The 17,712-nt window shown below is 53.8% G+C and overlaps 1 protein-coding gene across 10 annotated transcripts in view; it reads right to left on the reverse strand.

The window, feature by feature from the left end:
* Window positions 1–2,806: 2,806 nt before the first annotated feature.
* The window catches only part of VAV2 (vav guanine nucleotide exchange factor 2), a 120,274-nt gene continuing 105,368 nt past the window's right edge, over window positions 2,807–17,712 (reverse strand). For 2 of the 10 annotated variants that reach the window (XM_036393776.2, XM_036393774.2), the window contains 17 exons: window positions 17,132–17,217; window positions 16,750–16,882; window positions 16,092–16,106; window positions 15,579–15,688; window positions 14,790–14,891; window positions 14,590–14,678; window positions 13,861–13,877; window positions 13,150–13,171; window positions 11,823–11,950; window positions 11,556–11,630; window positions 10,982–11,034; window positions 10,187–10,303; window positions 9,982–10,069; window positions 9,775–9,898; window positions 8,838–8,919; window positions 6,782–6,936; window positions 2,807–5,203 (listed from right to left, as the gene is read on the reverse strand). In XM_036393776.2, coding sequence (XP_036249669.1) covers window positions 4,629–5,203; window positions 6,782–6,936; window positions 8,838–8,919; window positions 9,775–9,898; window positions 9,982–10,069; window positions 10,187–10,303; window positions 10,982–11,034; window positions 11,556–11,630; window positions 11,823–11,950; window positions 13,150–13,171; window positions 13,861–13,877; window positions 14,590–14,678; window positions 14,790–14,891; window positions 15,579–15,688; window positions 16,092–16,106; window positions 16,750–16,882; window positions 17,132–17,217 — 1,971 coding nt within the window. In that variant the 3' untranslated portion in view covers window positions 2,807–4,628. Of the gene's footprint in view, window positions 5,204–6,781; window positions 6,937–8,832; window positions 8,920–9,774; window positions 9,899–9,981; window positions 10,070–10,186; window positions 10,304–10,981; window positions 11,035–11,555; window positions 11,631–11,822; window positions 11,951–13,149; window positions 13,172–13,860; window positions 13,878–14,589; window positions 14,679–14,789; window positions 14,892–15,578; window positions 15,689–16,091; window positions 16,107–16,749; window positions 16,883–17,131; window positions 17,218–17,712 lie in introns of those variants that run through there. The other 8 variants (XM_036393775.2, XM_036393777.1, XM_036393779.2 and 5 more) reach the window with 7 other exon arrangements.

The raw sequence follows: 17,712 nt of genomic DNA on the forward strand, positions 1-17,712 counted from the left end.
AAAAAACAAAACCAAAATTAAATTGGAGTTGGGTAGAAAAAGAAGGGTTTGATTTTGATCTGTAAACCTGAAGGTTTGTTGTTCCTTCAGTTCAGGGCTCAGCCCTGGAATTAGGGCCTGTTTGGGCAGGACACAGAGGTTCTGCTGAAGGGCCTCATGCTGGTATCTCAGAGAAGCAGAAGTCGGGGTGGAGTCAGGGTTTGGCTGCTGGTTGGGAGGGATTGGGGTCCCAGCAGCGTCATGGTCCCCCAGGCAGCATCCCCCACCCCTGTAGAGCTCTGAGCAGCCATGGGATGGTTTTTGGGGGGGTTTCAAGCATCCAGATCAAGTGGAAGTGCCCCTTTTCTGCTCCTCAGCTCCAATTCCTGTGCTCTTGCCTGCTGGACAGCCAGTGGTGCCCAAACTGCCCCAGTTTGGGAAGGGTTTGAGCAGGAGCCGAGGGTTCCCTTAGTCCAGCTTTATCCCCTGTCTCCAGCAGCATTTCCCCTCCTTTTCCCAGAGACAAAACCAGTTTCTCAGTTTTACAGAGAGAGCCCCAGAAGTTCCTGCAGGCTCCTCCACGGACTAAATTGCTCAGAACAACCACAGAGCTGCAAACAAGTCTAAACTCCTGTTTGCAGTGGGGTGTTTCTGTTTGGCAGGCCAGAACCATTTCATCAGCCTGTCCAAATTATAAATATGACCTTTGGGTTAGAGCAGACCTAGAACAATACAAGCCCAAGTCCACTTCAGCAGCCTGAGCCCTTCACCCAGCTCAGGATGGACAGTGGGGACAGTGGCAGCTCCCACAGCCCCTCTGAGCCCTGGTGGGACTCCAGAGCAGGAATGAGGGGGGTTAATTTTGGGGTGATCAGTGCAGTGTACAGGGAGCCCACACAGTTCAACCTCCCCCTGTAATTTTTAGGTTAATTCTAAAACGAAGCAGCGCAGTGGCTCAGGCGCCAGCTGGAGTTTTCTAGGTCACAGCAAACGTGGCTAATGCAGGGCTGAGGCAGCCAGGCGTGCTGCAGACTGTCAGCATCGCCTCTGCCACCCCAATCCTCATCCCCATCCTCATCCTCATCACAGCCGTGGGCTCAGCTCTGCTCCATAACCTCACTTTGGGCTTGGGAAGCACCACCAGCACCGGGCCCTGAACCAAAAGCACCCCAATCCCACCGAGTCCTGCAGGGCAGAGCCGTGCTCAGCCCTCCTCCTGGCCACCCCCTGCCTCAGTTTCCCCACGCTGGTGGGCACAGCAGTCTGGTGGCCAGGGCAGTGCCAGGGCCAGGGCAGGTGGCTGTCACACTGTGACAGGGGCAGCCAGCAAACACAGCCACCCCCATGCTGTGTTTGCTCAGAGCTCTGCTCATGGAGGGGATTTCATCAGCAGCTGCTCTTGCTGGGGGAAAAAAAAAATCAGAATAATAAATAAAACCCTGTGCCTGGTGTGTGTCCCCCCAATCCTGGGACAGGCAAGGGGCTGTGCAGGAAAAAATCAGAATAATAAATAAAACCCTGTGCCTGGTGTGTCCCCCCAATCCTGGGACAGGCCAGGGGCTGTGCAGGAAAAAAAATCAGAATAATAAATAAAACCCTGTGCCTGGTGTGTCCCCCAGTCCTGGGACAGGCCAGGGGCTGTGCAGGATGGAACCAGCTGTGCTGGCTGGAATTTATTCTGCTGTTAATGGCCCTGGAACTCTGGTTACTGCACCTGGCCCTGGCTGGGCCCGCTGGATCAATGCCCCATTCATTCCTGAGCTGTCAGACCCGGCACTGAACAACCCCCAGGAGCAGATTTTGGCACAAAGCTGAGCAAAGCCACTGTGGGGGCACCCACCTGCCAGCTCCAGCCACTCCCCAAGGGCTCAGTGACCCCAGCCCTGGGCTGGCAGGGATGTCCCCAGAGGCAGGACAGAATGGGAACAGATTTTTGCACTGCCCAGCTCTTGGCTGCAGACTCCAGTGCTGCATTTGTGCCATCCCACCCTCCCAGGGCCAGGCTGGGGCTCAGCAGCAGCAGGGGAGGGAGCAGGCCCCTAAACCTGGTGTTTAATCTGTGGTGAATGTTGGAGAGATGCCCTGAGACCAAACAGCCACAAGGAAAGGGCTCATCCCAGGCAGGGTCAGCACCTGGACCAAGGCTTAACGCCTGGCTGGGCAGCACCTCCCCAAACCAGCATCCAAAATTCAGTGCCCAGCTCACGTCCTGATTCTGTGAGTAAAACCCCTCTGCTCCCTGTACATCCCCTTCCAGCTGAACCTGGGAAAAGTGAGGCACTGGGGCCTCCAAGGGTGGGGAAAAATTCATGTTGTTAATGAAATGACATGGCAGCTCACAGGGACATGACATCCCTGCTCAAGGTGAGGCCTCCTGAACAACCACCTCAGGTTTTTATGAGCAACTGTGCAGCTTTTTTATTGCTCTGGAACATGCTGCTGCCTGCAGGGCCAGGTGGGATTGTGGAATATGATATCCAGGAGTGACTAAAAGCCATGGAAAATCAGCCTCTTTCCTTCACCCTGCAGGGGTTCAGCTCAGAAAAGGAGAGGAGTCACAGGAAACTCCTGGATGGGACAACTGCAGGAGTGGCAGCTGCTCCAGGAATGAGAAGGAGCCTGACAGGAACAGGAGGGATCTACTCCAAATTTTGGAGGGTAAAAGCACTTACTGTTCATGCCAGGAATCAGGAAGGATCCATCCCTGGAGCTCCCATCTCCCCTGGATGGGCCAGGCCACCCCTGAGCCCCAGTGTAGCCAAGGGGGTTCAGTGACCACGACCCTGACACCCCTGGTACATTAAAAACCATGCCTGGAAAAAAAACCTATCAGCAAAATTACACTTTATTTTGGTTTTTTTTTTTTTCCGTTGGGGAATTTACTTTGCTGAATTGTAACTTAAAAAGGCCTGGAAAAACCACATGCAAAAGGGTTTCTAAGTAGCAGCTAAAGTTTCTATTCCAGCATTACAAGCTATTCCAAATGATTTCCAAATTCCCAGCTATAAACTATTCCATTAAACAAACAGTTTTATCTTTAAACCCCCCTCCACCCTACCCCAGTTAGTGCAGTGCAAAGGAAAAACCCAAGGAATTTACATATTATTTTCCAACTCATCCCATTGCAATTCCGAGTGTTCTTGCGACGACCTAAAATAATACATCCAATTTTCTCGCCATCATAAAAAAAAAAAACATTTCCCTTTCTTATTCACAGATATATTTGTGGCAAATGGCTGAATAATTACTTACAAACAGAACAATCTCTTTTTTTTAACAAGTTTCTTACACCAGTAAACACAAGAGGGAGAGCTCTCTGGGGGAGGGGGTTTGGCAGGGCAGGCAGAGGGTGGGGGTCCCTTTGGGGTCCCTGGGACAGGGCTGTGCTCTCCCAAGGTTGATGCCCTTGCCACCTTACACAATTGGCCACGTTAAAAAGGAAGGGCTGTAAGGCTTTAGGATGTGAGGAAGAACAGGAGCCGCCAGGAGTTTGTGTGTCCCACCCACCCAAAATGCCCCCTCAGCTCCAGCACAGCCTCTGCAATGGCAATGGGACCCTCTGCCCTGCGCAGGGGCAGGGAATCGCCAGCTCCCTGCTGGCTGCTGCCCTCAAACTGAGCATGGAGGGGCTGGCTGGGAGGGGTTAGCACCAAACAGTACCTTGGGAATGCCCTGAGCCCCCCGTGTCCCTGTCACCTCCCCTCCGCCCTGGCCAGACCCTGCTGCTCCCACCTCACACCCCACGAGTTGGGGCACTCCCAGAGCTCCAGCAGGAACAGGGAGCAAAGCAGGGGGGCTCTGGGCTTGTCACTGAGCAGCAGCATGTGATTCCCAAGTTAGCATCACTGAGAGATCCAAACTCTTCCATTTCTTAGCCCAAACATGGTTCTGGGGCTGAGGGCAGCAGCACTGCTCACCCCACCAGCGCTGGCATCTCCCAAATTTGCAGCAGGGATCCCACAGCAGGAACCACCCCAAATCTCAGGGGAACAACAGCAGAGCATGGAAGCACCAGCTCAAAATCCCAGGTATTCAGAGAGGCAGCTCCTGGGGCTCAGATACAGGGAATCTGTTCCCTGCCACGCTCCCACACAGGTGTTTTGTTTGTATTTGCACTTTGGGAAGGACAGAGGGTGCTCAGGACACAGAGGGAATGTCACAACACACGGACCTTTACTTGACAGCAGCAGCAGGAACAGCCTGTGGGAGGAAGAGGAAGAGTGGGGGGCAACGCTGCCAGCCCCCAAAAGTGCACACAGCTGGGAAGAGGAGATGCTTTCACAGCTCAGGGACAGGATTCAGGACTGGATACCATAGCCCTTGTTCAGGTGGGTTCACCCTGAGCTCATGAGGTGGGAATTGTCACAGCTGCAAGGAAAATCAGCCTGGCTTGGCGAGGACAGACCCACGGACACATCCTCCGCATGTACCTGGTGCCTTGGTGGCCTCTGAAACCCTTGTGTGGAGCACATCTCCAGTCCTGCAATGCACTGGGACCTCCTGCTCACCAGTGGGACCAGTCTGCTCCCTGGGCACCCCCCTGCCTGCAGCAAGGCTGGTGGGACTGAGGTGACTGTGAAGAAAATGGGCTTGGGGGTGCCAAAATGGCTCTTTCCCCTCCTGGCTGACCTGGAGGTCACTTCCAATGCTCACAGCCCTCTCCTCCTCCCGGGCCAGGTGTCCCCACCCTGGCCACAGCACGGTGCTGCCCATGGCTGCCGGGGCCACCGCCAAAATCCTGACCTGGGCACCCCCCTGAGCGTGTGGCAGAGGGTCTGCATTGTGTCCTTGGGGCTCCCTGCCCTGGAACCCCCCAGATTCTCACCCAGGCACAAAACCTCCAGCCTCAGCCTCCCTCCAGCATCCCCAGGGTGGCTTTTAGAAGCCCCTGCCACAGGAGGGGTGCAGTGCCCACGCCCTGCTGGGCACCCAGAGTCTCTGAGCTCTGTCCATCGGGGAGAGCACGGCTCTCCCGGGGCTCTCCAGCGGCGCCATCCCACAGCCCAGCAATCTTCTGTACACGGAACAGGGGGCCAGGCTGAGGCAGCCTGCACACAGGGGGGGTCCTGAGGGGCTGCAGGGACAGTCCTGGGAGGTGTCCAGCACGGGGACAGTGTGCTCAGGCTGCAGCTGCTGGCTCCGGGCACTCGACGACTTCCAGCGGCCACGGCCGCGGTCACTGCACGCCCTCCTCCTCCACGTAGGTCGAGGGAAACCAGCCCACCTGTGGGGGGACAGGACAGGTGAGATGGGGGCTGGGAAGCTCCAGGGACACAGCACAAAGCCTGCTGGAGTTCAAGGATTTGGAGAACTCAGGGTGGGGTTGCTGGGGTGTCCTGCGCAGGGCCAAGAGTTGGACGTAGCCCCACATTTCTCTTCACAGAGAAAAGCAAGGCACAATTCTTCCCAAGAGTATTTCTGAGATTCACATTCTCTGAACCTCAGAGAAAGGAAAAACAATTCTTATCTGATTTGCTGTGCCAAAGTAGAACGCAATATGGAGACTGTTTACCCAGAGTGAAGGTGTTTTGTTTCCTTGGCCCATCAGGGCCAGGTGTGTGTGCATGGGGACTGTTGGGTGACAGTCACGAGATTCTGGGCAGTTGGGTGCTTGGCAGATTCAGTTTAGATGTAATGTAATATAATATAGAATAATATAGCATAATTAACTAATTAATTAGCCTTCTAATAAGATGGAGTCTTCCTCGTCCTTCCTCTCCTTCATCAGGGGCAAAACCATCAACTATAGCTGGACACGGTGATCCTTGTGGGGCCCTTCCAACTCTGGTTTTATAAGGGAGCTCCTGTCCTGTCACTGGGATGATTGCCCTGCCACTAAGTGCTGTTGCCAGTCCTGGATGTGCCAGTTCCTGATGGTGTGAGCCCTAATCACCCAATTTGGGATGGACCAATCACCTTGGACACGCTGCCTGCGAGGCACCAGGCAGGAAGAATCTGTCTCCAGAGCTGCAGAACCTGTGGGATAGCAGACCAAGCCAGCAGGCTGCTGAGCCTTCCCCCTGCAGGGCCTGCAGACATCCTCCATGGGTTCAGGGAAGGTCAGACCCTCCCACCACACGCTCCCACCCACCTGTGTGCCCTGGATATCACGGCCTCTGTCACAAAGCACCAAATGGCCACACAGAGGTGGCTCTCATGAGGGGACAACCCACCCAGAATCCAGCAAGAGTGAGAGGACACGAGACACACCCCCTTCTGTCACTGTCACATTTTCTGGAAAAATCCCCTTGCCCAGGATTCTTCTCCTGGGAAGCTGAGAAGCCTCAGAGAAAAATGAAAACAATATTATCCCATTTGCCTCTCCTGTGTTTTGCTGCTTTGGAATATATTTGGAGATTGTTTACCAACAGGTGGTTGCTTCATTGGTTTCTGGTGTGAGTTGTTTTCACTCTTTGGCCAATCAGTGCCAGGCTGTGTCAAGACTCTGGAAAGAGTCATGAGTTTTCATTGTTATCTTTTTAGCTTTCTGTAAGTATCCTTTCTGTATTCTTTAGCATAGTTTAGCTTAGTATTCTTTTATGTAATATAGTATCTTAAAATAAGATACTATAATCTTAAAATAAGATACTATAATAATAAAAAATATAATATAAATAATATAAAATCTTATTTTAAGATGCTATAATAATAATATCTTAGAAGGCTAAATTAGCCTTCTCTGAAAACTGCTGGAGTCAGATTCATCATTCCCCCCTTTGTCTGGGGAACCCCACGAACACAAGACCCTTCCCTCTTGTGAGGAGAGCAGGAACAGGGCAGGAATTCCCCTGGAGGCACTCACCCTTCCGTTGGTCTCCCCCTTCCACCATCCCTGGTCCCCTCCAATCCTGCTGTAGATCTTCACCACGTCCCCCTCGCGCAGCGACAGCTCCCGCATGTCCCGCGCCGCGAAGTTGTACCGTGCCACGGCCGTGCCTATGACCCGGGGGGTGAACACTGCCAGGGGACAAAGCACAGCCTCAGCAGCAGCCCCACGCTGGCTGAAGCCTGGGGAAAGCTTGCAGAGGTTCAACCTGGGTTTCCCACCGTGGCACTGAGAGCTGGAGCTGCTCGGAGGGAGGGGCGGCGTCAGCCGAGCCCGGCACGGGTGGGGTGGTCAGGGTTAAACTGATGGGTTCCTGATGGGTTTGAAGGGTTCTGTGGGCTTGGGAAGCTCCTCTCTGCTGGTCAGGGGTTTGGTGGGGGTCACTGGGGTGAAGGGCACTTTTGGGAGGTGGTAAAAGGGAGGATTTCATAGGAACACACAACTATTAACAAAGAAATGATGGGGAAATGCTGTCCGGCTCTCAGTGTGAGCTCTGGGAGATTGCCTTGTGGAGCTGCCACCCAGCTCCCAGCACCTGATGGAACCACTTTGTGAATCCACTTGGATTTAAGCTACCTCAAAACCAGAGTTACTGGGAATGGGTTCTCCTAGAGGTGTTGAGTGAATCCTGTGTGCTTTGCCATGAGGAGGAGCCAGCTCCTAACCCGGAACCTCCCTGCTCCTGTCCCTTGGTCCCATTAGAGACCAAATGGTGCCAAACCCTGAGACTGAGCAGCACCTTGGGATGAGGAGATGACCCCAGGAGCCATCCCAGGAGCTGAGCTGCACCAGCACAGCCCCAGGGATCTCCATCACTTCAGGCAGGGGATGCTCAGGGGAAGCACAAGGAGGGGGAAGGCAGGGGCAGCACTCAGCATTCCTGCCCCAAGGTCTGGGCACAGGGAAAAAAGGCTGGAGAACCACAGTGGAGGGATGGGATGGGCAGAGGAGGAGAAAAATGCACATCCTCTGAAGTTCACAGAAAAAGAAATAAACACCCTGAGGGGATGCTGTGCTTCACTCCCCTCTTCCTCCCAGGATTTCCAAGGGTTAATTTCAACTCTAAAAGTGTGCAAACCAAGGTTGAACACAGTTTGAGGGAAAGCTTTGCCCAGGTTTTCAGCTCTTGGCATGGAAGGAGATGAGGATGATGATGGTGTTGGACACACAATGTGCAACCACTGGAGGGTTTGTCCATCCTGGCCAGGCAGCCAGGCTGGAGGATGGACAGAATTCATGGCAGCTTTGAGCTCTGTCATCAGGAGCTTGCTCAGAGCCCCTTGCTACACAGAAAACTTCCTGCAATACTTTCTATGCAGTTAGAGAATCTCAAAATCCCAGATTTGTACTTGAAAAGTTCAGTGCTCTTCCCAACCACAGCACCAAGGAAGGCACACGTGGCTTTGCTGGTTGATTTTCTCTGTCGAGACTGAAAGATAAAAACTTCAGTGGGAAGAAACTCTGGCAGGATTTTGCTCTGATCCCATCAGGAGGGAGGATGACACCAGCCTGGAAAGGATGGCACTGCACTCTCTGCAGGGACACTGAGCCCCAAAACACACCTGAGAGCACAGGTGTGTCCCTGTCCCCTCAGCAAGGGGCTCCTGAGCAGCCCCAGAGAGCAGAGCTCAAACCCTGGGATGTTCTCCTGGAGGACAAGGAGGGGCAGGCTGGCACAGGGTGAGATGCTGATGCTCAGGGTGAGACACATGGGATAAGCAGGTCGAGCTTGAAGTACATCATGAGATCCCAAAGTGCTACATCCCCATTTTTGGGTTAATTTTAGCCCCTTTTCTCAAACAGCAACAAGTCCATCTCCTCCCTGCCTCGATTTTGGGGAGTGCATTTTGCTGCCAACGAAGCCACGGTTAATTCAGCTAATTAAGTGATTTGCCAGGGCAGCACTGGGGACCCCCTGAACTGCCTGTGGGGATGGAGGGACAGGGGGGACCCCACAGGTCCCACTGGTGATGGCTTTCAAGCTGGGGATGGTGGCAGGTCTCTCCAGCAGGGAGAGGCACTGGTACCTGACCAGAAGGGACTGGAGGAGCTCTGAGAAGAAAAGTTGAGGCCCTGAGGACTGAGAAAAGAAAAGTTGTAGGAAGCGCAGGAGGCTGCAAAGAGGTTAGAGAGAAACAGAAAGAGGCAGAACACGCATTAAAAAGGAAATTAAAATAAAATATTATAAGGCATAATGCTTTAAAAGCTGATGGAGGGATTCAGGGCAAAGCATGCAGAGGGTCTTTGCAAGGACTCCAAGCTGGGACAGCTGAGAAAAGGTCTGGCCACAGCCCCACAGCCACTGGGGACTCAAATTCATCCTAGGATTGTATTTAATGCAAAAAGATATTTAACCAGCTTCTAAAACCTATCTTCCTTTGGTATTCTTTTCTAAATACACCATGGAGAAAAATATTTAAAAGTTATTTTTCCCCATAAAGCAGTTAGTTCTGCACTCAGGTTTTTGGACAAAACAACATCTTGCATTATTGTACTTTTTTCCTCCCGTTTATTTTGATTTTTCCTTTCTTTTAGATACAGACTTACCCCTTCACCCATCACCTCCATTAAAGGAGTCCCACTGGGATTCAAACCACCACAAGTGACACTGGAACCAGATCCATTAAAACACAAAAATCTCACGTGGGTGGGAGAGACAGGATAAATCCCACCAAGTGAACATCACATCCCTGCTCCCAACCAGAGGGTGGGCAAACCACAGGGTGGAAAACCACAGGAGAGGAACCAGCCTGTCCCAGCAAAAACTGTCCCTTCAGAGAGCCCCAGCTTGGCCAGACCCCACCACCTCTGGCAAGACCCATCCTGAAAATGCCACCAGCCCTGAAGGACTAATCTGCAAAGTGAGCAGCTCAAACCCTAGAGAGAAGCTGCCAATTCCTTCATCCACTGCTCCTAGAGCTGGCAGGAGGGGGCAGGAAGGTTTTCCACGTGAGCCCAGCTGGGTTTACCTGGGGAGCGGGTGAAGGTCCTGGAGGTAGAGCGCTCCCGGGATTTGTAGGGGTATTTCAGAGTTGTGTCCAGCTGCTTGAAGCTCTCCTTCAGAGAGTGGCTCTGGTAGTACTCAACCAGCTCCTGGGGAGGAAGGAGAGGCACCTGGCTGTCTCTGCCACCCCCCTCTAGCAGAGGCAGTGCTACAAGGGGGAACAGAAACCCACCAGCAAGCTCTCAAACTTCTTGGCCTCCGTGATGTGGATCCAGTTGTCCTTCTCTACCACCTTGATGTGCTTCACCTCCTCGTTGAACCTGCCAACGACAGCAAAGGCACTCAAAAAAACCCACAGACACGTGCTCCAGCCCTGGCTCGTCCTCTGTGGGTGAGAAATGTTGAATTATTAAGTTCCTAAAGGGGGAATTACTCACTTAATACTGATGGCAAAGCGCTCGGCCTCAGCCGGCCGCTCCCGGATCAGGTAGGTGCCACTGACGTGGGACTTGAGCAGGTTGTCTGTCTGGTGCCTCTCCATGTTCCCTGCAAACCTGAGCCCACAGGTTAATTAGTCCATTTAATTCATTTAAATGAACTTGTATCTTTGAACAGGCACGTTTTGGATAAAAAGAGACATCTTTTTTAAAGGCATGAAGGATGGAAGGCAGGTGGAGAAGCATCTGAAGTATGCTGAGCAGGAAGGGAAGTGCCCTGAGATATACAAGAAGCTGCTGAGCCTCTGAAACACACACACAGAGTGGCCCCTTCCCTTTGAAGTACCTGACACCTGGAAAAACCCACTAATTGGGAATCAGCCTCCAGGTTAATGAGGCCTCAGCAAGAGCTGGAAGAGCAGGGCTAATTTATATCCATGAATTCATAAACCTGGCTGGAGCTGGAGAGAAGGAGCAGCAGACAAGCCAAGCACAGCCTCTCCTGCCAAGGCAGCCGTTGCCTCCTCCCTTCCACAATCACTTTCTGGGCACAGAAAACGGGAAGAGAACCCAGCATCTCCCTTTTTGCCTCTGACCCTCTCCACCAGTGAAGAAACCCCCAGAGCTGCTGCCAGGGCTTTCAACACCCCCAACCACCACCGTGGCAGCTCCATGGCCACGGACAAAGCTGGATGCAGAGCTCTGCTGGTCTGCATGAGGAATTCCTTCCTGGAGAGGATTGCTGAGCAATCAGCACCCAGAAGGCCAGGCTGGTCTGTGTCTGTGCCCACTCACCAGGGGTAGGCCGTGTAGTCGATCTCCCGCGAGGCCGGCCGGCTGTTGGGGGGCTGCAAATGGAGAATTGCTCATTAGTCCAGAGCCAGCAGCTCCTCGGGCTGTGCAGCACGTGTGGGATGCTCCTCTCCACGGGAGGCTTCCCTCTGCCAAGCCATTCCCTGGATTCTGGGCTTGGGCAGAGGAGGGCAGTGTTGTAGCTGAGCATTTCCCTCCCCGCTCCCAGCTGTGTTTGTTCATTTACCTGAGTGGTTTTTAATTGGGAAGCAGCTGACAACATTACAGCAAGCAGCTAAAAGCAATTAAAACAAACTAAATGCAGTTTTCCTGCACTGGGCCTGATCTCCAGCACTCTGCCTCTGGGTCAGAGGAGGAACAGAGCTGGATCTAATGGTGCCAACCCCAGCCTTGGGAACAGGGCTGGCATCACCCTGCCCTGACACCATGGCAGGAGGGATCCACCTCCCCTGTGAGACAGAGGCCTTGCTGAAGGTCCAGGGAAGGGCTGAGAAGGGTGACAGGGACAATCCCACCCAGCTGGCAGCGCCAGCTCCATCCCCTGTCTGGCACTTACCCTGGCATCCACGGGGCAGGGTTTCACTGAGGAGCTGGGGAAATAACCCGACTTCTTCGTCTGCAGCAGCCTCCCCTGCAAAGCCAAGCTGGGCATCAGACTGGGGCGAGCACTGGTGGCAGCACTGGTGGCACTGGGCAGGGGTGGGGACAGGCCCCAAACTGCCTCCCAACCCCCAGCACACCCCTGCACCAGGAAAGCCCCAAAATCAAGGGGATAACGCGGAAGTCACTGGTTTAGGAGCTTCCCAGGAGGAATCACCCTCACCTCCCACCACGGTGAGTCAGGGTCCCCCCTCAGCAGCTCCATCACGTCCCCAATCTGAAAGGTCAGCACTGGCTTCCCAGGAGGGGCTGGGTTTCCATGGTAATTCTGAACAGCCACCATTTTAGGACCTGGCAGAGAAGCAAAACAGTTTCACAACCTTGTCCCAGCTGAAAAAACCCCAAAGAGAACCCCCCCTGCTGAAGGCTGCTCTCCCCATCCCCTGACAGGGCACAGCAGGCAGGATTTAGGGGCAGGAAACATGAAAGCAGAGAGGAATGGTGTCCACAGTGAATGTTCTTGGCTCCTGCAGTTACATGCATGATTGAGTTCCCTGAGCAAAAATAAACCCAGAGGAGGGACCCAGCCAAGCTGCAGCTCCAGCTCCCAGCCCTGCACCTGGATCTGAGCCTCACCAAGGAGCTCAAACCCAGGAGAGGAGAGGGCAATCAAGGAGAGGAGCTCTTGCCAGGCAGTGCCTGGCCAGCAGCAAGCCCTGCCAGGCTCAGCAGTGACCCCACAAGTGCAAAAGGGAGCAGTGAACACTCAGCTACCACTGAAAATCAGCTGGACCTGGGACTCAGAACGCCCCTGAAGCTCCCAGGCAAAGTCCACTTGTCTCGCCAACAACTGCACATTAAGTAAACTTCCCCCAGTGCACCAAACCCACAGTGTTTATCCTCAAAGTGCCTCCCCACCTCTGCCTCTCCCCTCCCAGCAAGAGCACTCTGTGCTTGTTTTGTTGGGATTTGTTGTTTTTTTTTCTAACCACAAATTTGATTCAGGTTTCTTTTTGCCAGGCTTGGCTTTCCTTCCATCAGAAAAAGCACAAAAACAAATTGTTCTTCTCCTTTGAGCCACAGCAGGGGCAGGGCAGGCCCAGAGCTCTGTCCAGGCAAGTTTTAAACACAGGAAGATAAAAAGTTCTTGCAGTAACCTTTGTGACTGATGGCCCATCAGAGCCCTGAGCACACTGGACATGCCAGCAGGAAGATGCTGCCCATCAGCAACAAATCTCCCTGCCAGAACCTGCCTGCTCTGCCCTGGAGGTTGATTTGGCACCAGGATGTCGTGCCAGGCTCTCCTGGGTGTGATGGGCAGCAGCTTTGCTGGCCCTGGGGCACGAGGGCACCAAAGAAATTCAGGGGCAGCAGGGACAGGAGAGTCCCCAGTGCCCCATGGCTGGCCATGAGGGAGCACAGGACCCTTCTGCAGGCACTAAAGCTCTTTGCTGGGTTTGGAAGGAGCCTCCCCCTCCCAAACACCCAATGTTGGGGGTTCCTACAGCCACAACCCATCCCTGCCCTCTGTCCCACAGCAATGCCCTTACCAGGTCCTGCACCCAGTGAATCCTGCAAAGAAAGAGGAAAAGAACTCAGTGAGGACACATCAGCCTCAGCTCTCCCCACCTGCACCCACCTGAAGCCTCTGGCATGAGAAAAACCCTCCCCAAACTCCCTGGCACCCCCCTGCCCATGGTGCTCACCCCAGCTGGGTGCTGGCACCTCCTGAGGGCTCTGGGGCTGCTTAAACTGGGCCAGTTCTAGGCTGGAGAGGAGGCCACTGGTCCCCAGTCCTGTCCCACTGGTCCCAGTCCTGTCCCAGTGGTCCCCAGTCCTGTCCCTGTCCTGTCCCAGTTGTCCCCAGTCCTGTCCCACTGCTCCCAGTCCTGTCCCAGTCCTGTCCCAGTGGTCCCCAGTCCTGTCCCAGTTGTCCCAGTCCTGTCCCACTGCTCCCAGTCCTGTCCCAGTCCTGTCCCAGTTGTCCCCAGTCCTGTCCCAGTTGTCCCAGTCCTGTCCCACTGCTCCCAGTCCTGTCCCACTGCTCCCAGTCCTGTCCCAGTTGTCCCCACTCCTGTCCCAGTGGTCCCAGTCCTGTCCCAGTCCTGTCCCACTGCTCCCAGTCCTGTCCCAGTGGTCCCCACTCCTGTCCCAGTTGTCCCCAGTCCTGTCCCACGGGTGAGACCCCTCTGAGGCCAGGGCTGGCTCTTCCCAGGAGCTGGACAGGGCACAGGGGGTGAGGAAGAGGCCAAAGCACGTACCTGGTCTGCTGAAGAACCTGCAAGAGAAATGGTGGGGAAGGGGTTAATTTAACAGGCATCAAACCCCATTTTCTGGTTCTCCTGATGCTCTGAGTGCCACAGGGCAGCACCAGGGTGTGAAGCTGAAGCAGGAAGGCCAAAGCAGAGGTGGGGTCACTGCTCTGCTCTGGGGGGGACTGAGCCACACAGGGCCATTCCCTCACAGCCACCAAGTTCTGCAGTTTTGTTCCTCCCTCCCTCCTTCCACTCCTCACCCAAAATCTTCCCAAAGCCCCCCTGTGACCCTCCCTGGAGCATCACCAGGGTTCTGCCCTAGGTGGGCACAGGGGAGCCCCAGCTTGGCCCAGTTTAGACCAAGGACACAAATTTCTGCTGTACTTTGGGGCATTTGGGGCCCAGAGAGGAGCTCTCTGTTCAGCAGAAATGCTCTCCCTGCTGCAGGCTCTCCTGCTTTCACTGTAAAATGATGAAGAATTGATAATCTCTCTTCAATGCCCACCCACAGAGCTGCTGTGATTCCCTGCCATCCATGGGACGAACTCTTTGTTTTGGAGAATTTTGGCTGCTTTGTTTGTATTTTAAACACTCAACCAACGTGAAATACAGCCCTGGCAGGTGGGGTGGGAGCATACTTGTATTTTTTTATGCATTAACAAACATCATTGTTTGATAAAGTGAATTTCTCAGATCATTCACGGGCAGCAATGAGCTGCTCATCAAATTACTCACCCATCTTGCAGGGAGGAATAATCTCCAAGCACTCCTTGTGAGCACCTGCTCCACATTTGGGGCAAAGATAGCCCTGGTAGAAGGTTCCTCTGTGCCACAAAAAAAAAAAAAAAAAAAGTCAGAAAATCCTAATCCAGCCTCAGCTTTGAGATTTTTCTTTCTGTGTTTTACTGCAGAACAGCAGGAAGGTTGCTGCTCACCTCAGGAACATCCTGCAGGCTTTGCAGTTGGTTGTCTTTTCAAATGTGTACATCTGGAAGTTGTGGTGGTTTGCATTGGCTTTCTCTGGCTTGATGTTGGACCTGAGGGAAAGGAGCTGGGGGTTATCAGCCTGTCCCCAGGGGGCTGTGGCATTTCAGTGACAGCCTGGACACCACACAGACACCAAATCCAGCGTGGGAGGAGATCAGGGCTCGGTTGTGGAGAGAGGATTTTGCCCATTACCTTCCCCTGGGACGGGAGTCGTGGGTTTGGCCTGAGTTAAGCATCAGCCCAGGCCCTGCTGTGCTCAGGACCAGGTCCTGCAGCACCTCCCTCCCTCCCCACCCTGTTCCTGCTGCACCCTGGTGCTTCCCCATGGCCAGGACCAGGGTGAGCTGCCCTTCCAGAGAACCACAGAAAGCTTAGGGTTGGACATTTAAAATCATCCCATCCCATTCCACACCTCCCAGGGTGCTCCAACCCCATCCAGCCTGGCCTTGGGCACTTCCAGGGATCCAGGGGCACCCACAGCTCCTCTGGGCACCTGTGCCAGGGCCTGCCCACCCTCTGGGGGAGGGAAAGAAGGAATTGGGAAGGATTCCTTGCCACTATCCCATCTCAATGTCAGAGATGCCTCGGTGGGGATGCTCAAAGAACAGTTCCAAGCTCCATCCAGCCCCCATGGGCTTCCCCAGCCAGAGCTGCTCTGCAGTGCCCTGATGGCCCAAACCACTTTCCCCCCATGCCTGGCAACTGCACCCAGGGCTAGAGCAGCCACTCATGCTCACATGGCCATTTCAAACTGCTCCATCCACTTCCTCTTCATCTCCTCAGTCTTGCAGAAGAACTGGAAGCCCTGTTTGCCCTGCAGGTGGATCAGGTAGAAGCCGTAGGACCACTGCAAGGGGAAAAAGAGCTGATCTCCCAGCAGAACACACCACACCTCCACTCACACAGCTCAGGGACTGCTCTGAGTGCCTGTCCCTGCCCCCTGAGCTGAGCCATGGCCAGGGACAGCGGGAGGAGGATGCAGAGCTCCCTGTTTCTCTAACACATCCCCAGTTAATGATGCCTGCAGCGCCTGGGCGCTGTGCACTTGGAGCAGGCAGGATTTCATGGTGGCAGATGAGAGAACACAGATTCTTCTGCTCCACTGCATCCTCCCCAGCCATTCTGTCTAGGGCTGACAGCAAGTGACAGCCCAGGAGGAGCATGTGAGCTGCCCAGTGCACATATGCTCAGCCTGTCTCGTCAGCACGCTGCACGCAAACACACCACAGCCACAGGGGTGCTCTGCTTACCATTTTTCCATGGGACTAGGAAGCATAGGAGAGCAAAGTGGAGAGAGATTTCGTTAAAACACAAAGCCAGCAGCATTCCCTCAGCAGCTCTTGGCTGTTCTCACCCCCAGTGTCCCTTACCCCATCTGCTCTCCCCATGCCATGGGAGTGGATTCAGCTAAAGGGGCTCACTTAAAGCAAGAGCTGGGAGGTTTTTCCTCCATGGCTGCAGAGTGAGCATCAAAGCACAGGGAAATGATGTTCCTTCAGCGCTCTGAGTGCCAATTCTGGCAGCCTGGTGTGCAAAGCTGCCTTTCCAGGCTCCTCCACCCTGCAGCTTGTGGGAGAAAGAACATCCTGGACCTTCCCTCCCTCCTCCCTGCCCTCCTCTCCTGCCCATCTGATGTTTGCTCTCTGACACTGGGCCAGAAAGCAGAGAGCAGCTTCCTCCCTCCTAACTCCAACCACCCCAGCCTCCTCAGGACTGTTCTGCCAGGACACAGGTCAAGGATCCAGCCCAGCCCCACATTAATAAACATTTCCCAATGCTATTTAAGGCTGCCTTGAAAGTTGAGCATTTATTTTCCAGCTTTTTTTCCTATTTTAAAAGGCTAATGGGAACATACTACCCTGAAACAGCTCCAAAATGGTCTCCAGAGCTAATCCTTAGTCCACCTACCTTCTTAATGTCCTTGTTATTCATGGGGTCATCAGTCATCTTGTGGAAGAGCAGCTCAATAATTTCCTTCAGCTCATAATTGTATCCTTTCCTCTTGCAGACGATCACCACTTTATCAAATAAAAATAAATACCTGCCCAAAACAAGCAAATAAACAAGCAAGCCAGTCAAACACATCATTAGAAAATCCAGGGGGAAAGATTTGTAAAGTTCTGAGGAGCTCCCCGGCTCAGTGTTCAGTGTTTGTGTCCTGCTGTGATTTCACATGGATGCTGGCTTATGGCAGCAAAATTCCAGGCAGTAATTAAATGAGCTCAGGGGGAATCATTAGATGAGGACACATTGAATTTGGGGACACTGGGGACAGGGGCCACTCACTCACCTGTCCTGCTTGGTGTGGTTCACTATGGAGCGCACCTTGAGCTCCCCGTCGATCTTCGGCCTCCCAAACTCCTCCAGCTTCACTTGCTGCAGGAGCAAAGCAGGGCTCAGAGCCTGGAACGCTGCCCTGGGCAGGTGGGAACCCAGGGCTGGCTGGATTCACCCCCCAGCCCTGCCAAAGCCCCTGGGAGCAGCAGCACCCCCAGCCAGGGGAGCGAGGATGCTCCAAGGGGAGCCTGGCCATGAGCACGGGGACAGGACCCCAGGAACCCCCAGAGCTCCAGCACTGGCACCCAGGGCAAGGCTCAGCAGCCAAAGCATTTTTTGCAAACCCTTCCCCACCTGCAATAAGCTATTTTTCAGGGGTTTCCACAATAATTAAGGATTTTGCCTCTGTTAAACAGCCATCAATTAAAAGTTCATAGTTTCCAAATGAAGTCAAGGCTTAAAGCCCCCAAACCCAGCACCCCTCCAGGTCTGCTGAGGCACAGCAACAGGGCTGAGTGTTTGACACCTCTGCAGTTTGGAGGATGAGTTCTCATTAAAATACCTGATTGAAATTTTTGGGGATTCGGTGCCTCT

This window comes from Molothrus ater, chromosome 20 (genome assembly GCF_012460135.2).
Source record: "Molothrus ater isolate BHLD 08-10-18 breed brown headed cowbird chromosome 20, BPBGC_Mater_1.1, whole genome shotgun sequence".
Taxonomy (NCBI): domain Eukaryota; kingdom Metazoa; phylum Chordata; class Aves; order Passeriformes; family Icteridae; genus Molothrus; species Molothrus ater.